At 39.1% G+C, this 11,903-nt stretch overlaps 1 protein-coding gene across 2 annotated transcripts in view; it reads left to right on the top strand.

Moving 5' to 3' along the window:
* Positions 1-11,903, top strand: part of LOC124155697 (origin recognition complex subunit 1) — a 37,696-nt gene continuing 25,793 nt past the window's right edge. Inside the window, exons 1-5 of one of the 2 annotated variants that reach the window (XM_046529741.1) lie at positions 1-242; positions 323-450; positions 529-710; positions 8,055-8,302; positions 11,116-11,183. In XM_046529741.1, the coding sequence (XP_046385697.1) occupies positions 139-242; positions 323-450; positions 529-710; positions 8,055-8,302; positions 11,116-11,183 (730 nt within the window). In that variant the 5' untranslated portion in view covers positions 1-138. Of the gene's footprint in view, positions 243-322; positions 451-528; positions 711-8,054; positions 8,303-11,112; positions 11,184-11,903 lie in introns of both variants that reach the window. The other variant, XM_046529732.1, reaches the window with a different exon arrangement.

The following is an 11,903-nucleotide window of genomic DNA, read 5'->3' as shown; positions in this document are numbered from 1 at the left end:
GTTTATTTACTTTTTTCAAATTGGCGCGAACAGTAATTGTGGGTTTCGGTGGTATTGTCTTTTTCACTGATTGCATTTGTGTACGTAATTGTCAGCTATTTTTGCCTGACATATCACCGATTTCCCTTTTAATTGAAAATGAAACTTCGAGGAGACCCTGAGGAGAAACTATTTACATGGGTTGGATGTGTTCTAAGTCAAAGAGGTCGAGATAGACGACGGGAAAACTTAAAGCACTACAGGTTTAAGAAGAATGGTTATTCAGCTTGAGCTTATATTGTTTGTGATTATTTTTTCTGAAAATATATGTTTTATGTTATAGTGCATTTAAATATGGCAGCATTGAAGGGCAGTTGGGAGACTTCGTTTTAATTTCTAACTTCGATTCTGTCGATCCTGATTCACTTGAAGGTTGTGATGTTGCTAAAATTCTGCAACTATATGAGTTGGGTGAGTTTGACATTATTCATAATGAACTTGGTATTGAATAAGTGAGTAATCGAGTAACAAGTTTGGTTCACCTTCTAGAGGATGCGGAGGAGCCCCACCGCGCAGTGGTGCAGTGGTATAGCAGACCTCAACAGTTACCAAAAAAGTTCTCATCGCATAAACTGCCATTTCCAGAGCTGAACACTGATTGTGAGGTTTTAGAGGACAAAAGAAATTTCGACACCGATGTTAGCATAGAATCCTTCTTCGGCAAATGCCAGGTAAGAACCGTCATAAATGCAATAGGCGACCATTAAGAATGTTTATTTTTGATAGAACTGGGAAATAAGGTTATGAGTTTTGATCTCGAGAATATGTACCGCAGGAATATGTTGCATTTTTTTCATATTCTTTGAATTTCGTGAATTATTACGTAACTTCGCAGTTTCTGCTAATGCCTCTGGCTGAGATATACCCTGTTTTTTTGTTCGTGGTTATAATGATTATTATTTCCTTTGGACGAATTTGCAATTCATGGTTCCGTGGTGTCCCTTTGTACTCAGTGCATCTCGTCCCTCTTTAACATGGATCTTTGCTATACTAGTTGAACAGATACTTAATTGCTTGCAATTTCTTCATCACATTCATATCAGTAGTTAAATATAGTCACTACGAATGGTATTTAAAGAAAGCTATAGTTGAAGATATTAGATGAGGTTAGCTGCAAATCAGAACGAAGATAGCGAATGTAATAGTGTGTTGTAACAGAAGAGGGGCCATGCCCAGTGTTGAACTAGGATAAAAAAAAACTTGATGTGAAATAGTTCCTTCACCTTCTCCATTAGAAACTGAATGACAAGTATTAGATCCTATCAGAAAGAAAAAGTAAGTGGTGTAGCTCAGGTAATTGTCTTTTAAATAGGCATTCAACAAAAAAGAATCTGCCTGTTGCTAGGAATACATGCATAGAAATAAAGAATTCGTCAGAACTTCCGGAGCATAAATCTGCATAGGTATGGACCATGGCAGCAGCAGATAACTCAAGGGTGGAAGCGTTGGAAATTTGGTGCTTCAGAAGATTGATGCAATTCAAATTATCAGACAAGTTAGCAGTAGGAAATCCCGTAATGGATGTGGAGGAAAAAGAGTTGAATCTGAATACTGAATCCTTAGAAGAAGTTGGAACAACTTAATCAAGCACTTGCTGAACATTCTCTTGTGGAGACAATTGTTGAAGGCCTAGGGGATGGGATGGAACAGTAAAGAAAAAACTTGAATTAGTTACACATTACAAGTCCTTCTGGTTGAAAAACTGATTTAGGTGTAAGTAATATGGAAAGGTTGGATTGGATGAGAATTGAGTGTAGATCTTGTCAAAATGATACTAGGATGATGACAATGATCCAAATGATGCTGCCCCAGCCCACCTTGTCAAGAAGGCTAAGTCTCCATGTATCCCCTATTTTCTCAATATGTAGCTCCTCTAACAACTTTAATCCCAGGATTCCACCAACTGTGCTCTTATTAATTTTTTAAATTATTCCAAAAATATGGAGGCTTATGTTTGTTTAAAATGATGTGTGAATATTTAGGGGGATGGATTTTTAATGAAATGACCATCAGCATTGATTTTGAAGGATTGATTTGCAGCAGCCAAGTACAGCCCTGATAGGAAACAAAGTTCATGTCAGATTGAAGATAATGTAAGTAAGAGGGCTGATCTACCTTTTAGAATATCTAGCAGTCATCCACATATGGCAGATTATTAAGGGGAAAGGAATCATGCCATACAAAAATAAATATTGTGGGTGAATTTCAGCTCTATGGTCTCCTATACATATTCAATAAAGTAAAAACTCTAAGAGCTGCAAAAACTTTTTTCCAAACACTTGTCTCACCTACGCAACAGATCATTGTTTTGGTGTGCGGGAAGGAGAGATTTCAGCTCCAGTGTCTCAACCAAAACAGGATCGCTAGTGAAGGTTGATGGGATCCGACTATTGCTTCCTGGTTTACTGTTTGTTATTTTTCAAATGTTCGAAGAGACCTATTTAAGAGTGCCTGGTTATGTTGCCTGATGTACACGCAAGCACTCAGAAAGAGCAATTTCAGGCTATTTCACTCTCGCATGTAGAGATTCAACTTTCCTGGGAACAATAGATCATAGAAGAGCTTAGTGATATGTCCAGAGTGGATGTGGATTTCAGCGCACTAAGTGGGCTTCTCACAAAGCAAGCTTAAAGTAAACCACTTGCAACTTTAGGTTGTAGGTGAAAAGGATCGGAGGACAACCTAACTTAAATTGGTTGAATTGGCATGAAATCATGGGTGTGACGATGAAAGGGAACCAGTGATAGCGGGTGTGAGGGCGTTGTTGGTAAAAACGTGTGGAGGGGAAAAGAAGATTATCTAATGAGGGGGGTATGGGAGAGAGGATATGGTTTATTGGTTGGTACTTATAGGAAGAAGCTAGGTCTTTGTTTCAATAGTTCAAGGTTGTTTTCTGAGATTTCATGCGTGGTTAATGTTGTCTTAGGCTTTGAAAAGTCAACTTGGCAAAAAATGAGTTGGTGATTTGAAGGGGGAATGTGTTGGGGAGGTGTGACGAAAGCTTAAAAGTGTTTGAAGCATAAGGAAAATCTCTTCAGTGGTCATTTCAGCTGGCAAGTTCATCCAACTTCTGTAAATTCAAATTTTCAACATGATTTAAACTGCTGTAAGCGTGTGCGCTGCAGTCAGCACTCGCATGTGCTCGGTGTAAGTTTCGGTTAATGGTAACAGCCGGATGTGGAATCACATTTCGACGTGGCTCTATCTACCAACACCTGGCAATGCCCTGCCATGGGATTGCGCTCCGTGAGAAGTTGTATAGGTAAGGTGAAAGGCTACCATTGCCAGCCAATAGGAAGCCCTTGAGGTGATCACGGGGTGATGCAGGTGCTGGGGTGCGGCATGGGAGCAGCATTGTTGTGTGCGTTAAAACAGAATGTCCAACTTGTTCTCTTGCCATGCCTTCCCAGATTCAGCCCTTTTTACGTAAGCTAAGCGCTAATACTTACATGAAAACTGGTTTCCATCTCATAATATCATATCAGTCTTGTTTTTTACAGCTTACTAATGAGAAAGAGGTTTTCTCAATAATAATTACATTCAGGGCTAGCAACTCAAAAGGAGTTGATGACATACAGTGAAACCTCGATATAACGACACCCCACGGTGCACTAATAAACACTCGCTATAGCGAATTGTCGCTTTACCGGAGGTGGAGCAAATAATAGCCAATATAGTTGGTGCGAAGGCTTCCGCGGTGCGCTGGTACAGTAGGCTGCATTTTCCAGGTTTCACCGCGTAGTGGTTGCGTTGGTGACAACAGTTTCTCCTGCATTCCATCAGGCGTCTTCAGGTCGAAGTGATTATGCCGTGTTTTGGCCGCCGTTATATAGGCAGCCCAGTGGTGTAGGTTCACCCTGATTGGTCGCCTTGCGGCCAATAGCGTGGGGGTATGGGGCGAAGAGTCTCTTCCATGTGCTGTGGAGTGGGTAGCTATCCTCTCACGCCTACGAGGGAGTTTATGAAATTGAATGCAGTTGCGGTATGTCATACATCGGACAGACTAAGAGAGCTGTGAAATGCCGCATTCAAGAACATAGAAGAGCGGTGAAAAACAAACAATTTCATCTGTCGGCTGTGGCCGAGCACACTCTCAGTGAACCTGGACACGACATCAACTGGGAAGAAACAAAAGTTATCGCCAGATAATCCCGATATTTTCCGAGGATCATCCGAGAAGCGATTGAAATATCCAAACATCCTCATAATTTCAATCGAGAGGATAGCTACCCACTCCACAGCACATGGAAGAGACTCTTCGCCCCATACCCCCACGCTATTGGCCGCAAGGCGACCAATCAGGGTGAACCTACACCACTGGGCTGCCTATATAAAGGCGGCCAAAACACGGCATAATCACTTCGACCTGAAGACGCCTGCTGGAATGCAGGAGAAACTGTTGTCACCAACGCAACCACTACGCGGTGAAACCCGGAAAATGCAGCATACTGTAATAGCCAATATACCTGTTGCGAACAGATATACAGGAACAGGAGTGGTTCGGCGACAGATAAACATCTATCCGATAAACGTAAGCATAAATCCAGATGAAAGGCGATGTTTTTTTGCATCACTAAATTTCCTTACTCAAATAACGACCAACTATTCAAACAATTTATAAGCACCGCACTGAATGAAAATCATGCAAAGCATTGTTTCGTCATCATTATATTTATCGAACGACAGTTTACCACATAAATTTGAGTCTGAGCACTCCATTAACTTCATTTCTAACAGATCGCTAGCAATTACAGAGGTTAAGGAGTCTTCATGAAAGTCTTCCGGCGGTGAAACCCTCGCTATGGCGAGAGCCAACACCGAAAGGGTCTCGTAAAAACGAATTTTTTAACACGCTTATTATATGGTCAATTGACGGTGCATCGGCTATCTCTCGTAATAGCGGGGGTGTCGCTATAGCCCGTACTCGCTTTAACGAGGTTCCACTGTAACTGCTTTTGATGTCATAGAGGTGAAAGATGAAATTGCACGTACTCACCTAGATTTTTAATCAGAGTGTGCAAACCAGCACATTCCCAAACCAACTCAAATCCATTATGGTTGTACTGATTTATAGAAAGGGTAATACATTTGATTTAAATAATTACCAGCCAATTTCACTGTTACCTGTCTTCTTCTAAGTTGTAGATAAGATGGTAAAAAGTAGACTATCAAGCTTGTTAAATCTGCATATTTTTTTAAAGGAGCAATAAAAAATCTATGCCGTCCTAAAGGGAAAATGTGCGTAGGAAGCTATTTTGCAGTTATGCTCTAGGATGAACTTGTTCCATGACCAAAATGTGAACTGTTTAGACTTTTTTATACTTAGGTTGAAAATTATTTTTAAATTGACCAAAAGATATCACAAAAATTCCAAGTGAGAAGAGGTGTTTTGTTTCCTTGAAAAGGTGGCTGTTTGGTGTAATGTTGATAGAATGCCTGTTGAGGAAAAAAAATATTTTAATCAATCTTTAGGTATGATTCAAAGAGTATTTGCTGCTGTGTTATAATTAGAGATGTGCGAATAGTATCCGCGAATACTCGAATACTAGAAAGTATTCGATATTCGAGATCTCGAATAGTTATGCCAAAGATGCCATCTCGAATACCTCGAATACTTTGAATTTCGCATCATACACTGTCGCTCTCACTTCGTTGGTAGTTGACTCGGAAAACTTAAGAGAACTCTAGTCGTTTAGTGCATGCAGCGCCGTTTTAGGCAAGCTGATGAACTACATCAAATTCGAGGGTTAGAGCGGTTAGAGCAGTGAAAAGAGTTCGACGTGGGGAACTGAAATTGATCGGGTGAAAAAAATCCGAAAATCCCAGGTGTCCCCCATCAGGAGAACCTCAATGCCGTGGGATAGCAATATTGGCGCATTTCCCACGATCCGCTATCCCCCTCCATTCAGCATTCACCCCACCCAATCTGACGATTTCCTCTTCTCCGAAATCAAACAAAAGGTCCTAGCTCGTGCAGGGATCGTATTATGAAGACCTTAGCTTCGAAAAAATATCAAGTTACCGGGAAATAATAGAATCGCGTTTCACCCTTCACTCTTTCTCCCCCACTGACCATTTTCCAGCATCCATCTTTTGATAAAAATGAGACGAGGTGTTTACCATGTGCACTTTGTGGCTAATAACGACAGGCACTTTTGAATCTTCCCCAGGAGATGAAACTGCCATAGGGAGAAACTCAGGGCCGTGGGATAGTGACATTGGCACATTTCCCACGATCTGCAATCCCCCTCCATTCAGCGTTCGCCCCACCCCCTCCGACGATTTCCTCTTCTCCGAAATCAAACAAAAGGTCCCAGCTCGCGCAGAGATCTTATTACGAAGACGTTAGCTTCGAAAAAAAATATCAAATTACACGAGAACAATAAATACGTGTCTCACGCCCTCCCCCCTCTACTCACCCACTGGCCTTTTTTTGCTTACCTGCTTCGAAGTTCCCCATTTCTGGAGGTCAACTGCTGCATGAGTCATCTACTAGCCCAAAAGTTGTCTAACAATGACTTTCGGCAATTGATATTACACTTTTATTGGATTGAAATATTAGCCATGTGCGCGTAATTTAAAAAAGAATAAGACCAAACACGACATATTTCTGAGTTTATTTAAGCATTTTACGCAGGAAAATAAATGCCGGAAAGACAAAGAAATACAACGGAAGCTTAGCATTTTGGCGTAATGCTCAAATAGGGGGTTTCCTATTATTTTTTTATTGCCTAAATCAAAAGATTATTACTCCTGGAGTACGTAATTAACGCTTTTAGATTTTTATTAGACGATATCTATTTTTGGCGATTAAATGAAAAGTGAAAAATTTCAAGCGCGCGAAAACACGACGGGTAAGTATGAATGCCGGGGAAAACTCCGTGTGACGTTGTTCTGCTTCCTGTTGCCGCGAGTGAGATGATCTGGGGGCGAGGTTCTGAGCGCTGATACGACGCAGGATGCTAGCAGGTAGCTGAGTACCATGCTAGCTGGTAGCGGTTGGCTTAAATAAGGATTATTAATACCTCATCAAACGAAGGAAACTTTCCGACCTTAGGCAGTGTTAATAGGTGATTATTAAGACCATGTTTCCCTGAGCTCTGTGCCTCATGCATGCATTGCTAATCTCAGACGGTGTAAAACTCCTATCTACTCATATAGAAACTATGTCACTGTGACGTCACGTGGAGTGGCATCGCATGGGCGCCAATCTGGCCTTTTTCAAATGAGGATAAAATTGACCATTGCCATTCGTCTAAACTGGGATTTCTAAAACCAAATAATTTGTATATTATGAATACACTAATGGTGGGTAACGAATCGCAATCAATGCCTTTCGTTTTCTTTGATGAAGGAAACTACCCTATTGTTTACATAAAATTAAAATATTCCATCAATCAGCTAAATTCCTGTTTGAATCCTTTAAAGGAAATCACAATTACTCGCCAAAATCTTGATTTTCCTGCTGCATAGGCGACCTAGTCAAACATTCCTGCATTCATCGTTTAGTATTCGAGGCATTCGAAATTCGAGGTATTCGAATATTCGAGCAATGATTTGATATTCGAATTCAAGAAATCTGCTATTCGACCCATCCCTAGTTATAATATTAGTAATTTATTGCAGATTGTTTCCAGCATCGTGTAATTGAACTTTTTCAACTTACTACAATGAACGCTTGGTGTTGTCTATTGTAATATATATTATATCTTGGTTTTAGCATGTGTATTTAAACTGTCTAGCCTTATTGTAATATCCTTTTGTCTAGTATGAGCAGGTTATTTGTGATAATTCATTACATATTCATTCAGTTTTCTATTGTAAATGTTTCAGTTGGTGACCTTACTGCTGGTGTTTGGTCCATAGAGGCTTTTAATTCCAGAGAATATTTTTTGTTTACCATTAGTGTATCCAGGGATGAAATCTGGAATAAATTGCAGTATTATTATTTTTATAAACATATGTCTAATTTTGAGGAATTCCTAATTTCCAGAGCGTAATTTGTTTGCTTATAGGTTGTTCAAGCCATGCCTGAGGAGGACCCTAAGGATGTCATTGGAATATATGATGGAGGGAGTGTTGCTGTCTTTGTTGTCCGATTCCAATTTTGCTCTCAGAGGGGCAAAGAGAGAATTGAAATATTGCCCATGTCTTTGGAAAAATGTGAAGGTCTTGACTCTCATCCTCGTGATGGTGAGGAAAAGGCTAATAAAGAAAGAAAGCCAAGAAGTGCAAGGAAGCCTATTCCCCCAACTGCTTTAAGGTATGCTACCCCAGTGTTTGCATATGTATATCTTTCCCTGAATCAGTGGACTTTTTTTGCCAAAATTTGGTATCATCATTGATAGTTGGGTAATGGAAGAAATGATTGAGTTTCATTGCAGTGGTTCTAAGGTCCAAACTATGCCCTGTGGGCCACGTGCGGCCTGACACATAATAGGGTAGTTTCCTTTGTCAAAGAAAACGAAAGCCATTGATTGCGATTCATTACCCACCATTTATGTATTCATAATATACAAATTATTTGGTTTTAAAAATCCCAGTCCCAATCCCAATGTTAATGGTCAGTTTTAAACTCATTTGAAAAAGGCCAGATTGACGCCCGATGCGATGCCACTCTACGTGACGTCACAGGAACCTAGTTTCTATACGAGTAGATAGGAGTTTTACATTGTCTGAGATTATCAATGCATGCATGAGGCACAGAGCTCAGGGAAACATCTCTTAATAATCACCTATTAAAATTGTCTAAGGTCGGAAATTTCTATTCGTTTGATAGGGTATTAATAATCCTTATTTAAGCAGAGCACTACCTGCTAGCTGCCTGGATTTCACTTTTCATTTAATTGCAAAAAATAGATATCATCGTTTAAAAATCTAAAAGCGTGAAATACATACTCCAGGAGTAATAATCTTTCGATTTAGGCCATAAAAAGAAATGGGAAACCATCCTATTCCATCCAGACCACCAGAAAATCCCTGTGTGTGTACTTATAATTGGCTCATCCAATCTAGAATCTGATTTTAATGAAAATTTGAAGTCAAAACGACAGCATAATTCGTCACACCAATTTGGTTGCATAAAATGAAAGGCAGGAATCTATTTAGTTTACCCTGAATTTTTCCAACAAGATATAGTTTAATTTTTCCAAGTTTATTCCCATTGAGTAAATTAGGTAAATTACTGGCACTGATTTTATTTTTTTATTCATTTGATTTCTATTCGTTTGATAGGGTATTAATAATCCTTATTTAAGCAGAGCACTACCTGCTAGCTGCCTGGATTTCACTTTTCATTTAATTGCAAAAAATAGATATCATCGTTTAAAAATCTAAAAGCGTGAAATACATACTCCAGGAGTAATAATCTTTCGATTTAGGCCATAAAAAGAAATGGGAAACCATCCTATTCCATCCAGACCACCAGAAAATCCCTGTGTGTGTACTTATAATTGGCTCATCCAATCTAGAATCTGATTTTAATGAAAATTTGAAGTCAAAACGACAGCATAATTCGTCACACCAATTTGGTTGCATAAAATGAAAGGCAGGAATCTATTTAGTTTACCCTGAATTTTTCCAACAAGATATTGTTTAATTTTTCCAAGTTTATTCCCATTGAGTAAATTAGGTAAATTACTGGCACTGATTTTATTTTTTTATTCATTTGTCCTGAATAATTGTGGGAAATATATAATACATTACATTGGAAGCTTGAAGACACTTTCATTGAAAAGTTTGGAGACCCATGCTGTAAGGAAAAGGCATTTGATCACAAATGCATGGTAAATACTTTCCAATTAGTAAATTATTATAACAACATTGCAAAAAGATTTATTGGTGATGGATAGACAGTCTCTAATTATTTATTTACCAAAAAAAATTGATGATTTGAGAGTGGTATATCCTTGACACGATATGATTACGCTCAAGTGGAATTTCAATCTTGAATAGACATGAAATCATTTGACGTATTTTTTTTGTTAAATTATGCATTAATTTTATTCTTTATCTTTCGTTCAGTAACTGATATTATAATGTAATTTTTACTCAAAGCAACTGTGGAAGTGATAGGTACCTCAACTACCTGTGTTTTAAAGTAAACATTACTACATATTAGCTTGATTACGTTTGGTATATTACTGGCTATCACTTGCTGCACAGTAGTTCTTCTGAATTATGACTTCATTGTGTAAATTGACTCCAATTTATTTTAATGCATCCTTAAGGAACCTTTTTTCTGGTCCTATCTATCATTGTTAGGAAAACCATGAACAAGAGCATCCTGTTTGCAAACCTTCCATTTTATTGATTTTCAGAGCATGTTGCCCATTTTTAGGTGTTATGCCTCCTCCATCATATGAAGTATGTGCAGTAGTTTGCTGATGATGGTTTGCACCATTAGATGCTAACGTGATTAGATGGAGCTGCTAACGTGGGCAGTCAAAAGAGTCTATCACATTTGCTCAAAGTTTACTTACGAGGTGCTGACTTGGAATTATAGTTCTATGGAATGTCTCCTATGATTTTCACCCTAATTCGCATAGAGTTTGACCTTTAGACCATTGCTTTTTCTGATATGAACATTCTTAAGCAATTATGTATTATGGTGCCAGCGAAAACTCACGCCATGGTTTTTCAGGTGTTGGGTTAGGTAAGAGGCTTAGACCAGATACTTAAGTTGTAGTTTTGCAGTTGGTTTGTGTTCCATAGTTTTCATGCCTGACGTATTCTTTGGATTCTGGATCTGGTATGCAAACAAAATATCCTTTCCTGAACATTCAGGGCTGATACCTCAACCTCTTTATAGTCACTAATTGCTCCTATCCTACTGCATGCCACGTAGCAATGTTATGTCTTGTTGTCAATGTTCTGCCACTATCTGGTCTTTTTGGGGAATGGAAACACATATCTTTCTAGCTTATGTGATAAATATGTACTTCATTTACATTCCTTGTGTGTGTTGTAGTTGATAAGAAAATAGCACAAATTTCTAATTTGGATGATGATGATTATATGAGCATAATCTTATGATGAATACCAGTCTAAGTTGAAATTTGTCAATCCTTGCAGCAGAGATGGTGGAGGCTCGAGTGATGATGAGTCAATGGACAGATCCAGCTCCCCTGAAATCAAATCAACAGGTGAATTTATGCATACATTGCTTTTCCTTTAGTAGATACAACTCATGAGAGTAGTTGTTGTTATAGTTTCCTACCCATGATGGGTATTTAATCTGAAAGCAAGCTTTGATTTATTTTAATATGTATCTATTTTTAGCTATTGAAATGGAATGATAGAAGGATTTGAAGCCATTTCTAGCACATGGAATTTCTCCAAATATCCACACCAGACTCCAGATTATCCGGCTGTGGTTTATCCGTCTTGCGGCTTATCCGTGCATGAGTTTTACACTTCTTAGATATTTTCAGCAGTCTTTATAAAATCATTAATCGAACGTAAAAGCACCAGGATATTTGCATTTTAATGCAAGGCTACTCCGGGCTTATTACTTCCATGGCCTCGCATTCAGTTGAATACGGTCTAAAGGAACTGGAGACTTTGTCGCACTCGGACATATTTACGCCGAGACTATTCAAGGTCAAACTGGAGAGGAAGGGAATAGAAGAAGTGAAGGCAGGGGGGGAAGTGGATGTAGAGAAAGCGTGAATCATAGCCAGGCACTCGCCTGCGTGGAAAAATTGCCAAAAGTCGTGATTTCTTATAACCACTGCTGTGCGATGGGGTGATCGCGCAGCCATTACTTTCATGGAAGCTCCTTGTTCATGTTATCTAAACATCCCGGAGTGTGATCGTGGAACTGTGCCTCACATCACATCAATTGCATACTGGGCAACTTGAGT

Source organism: Ischnura elegans, chromosome 1 (assembly GCF_921293095.1).
Source record: "Ischnura elegans chromosome 1, ioIscEleg1.1, whole genome shotgun sequence".
Lineage (NCBI taxonomy): Eukaryota > Metazoa > Arthropoda > Insecta > Odonata > Coenagrionidae > Ischnura > Ischnura elegans.
The sequence above is the reverse complement of the archived record's forward strand: the minus strand, read 5'-3'. Positions and strand labels throughout refer to the sequence as shown.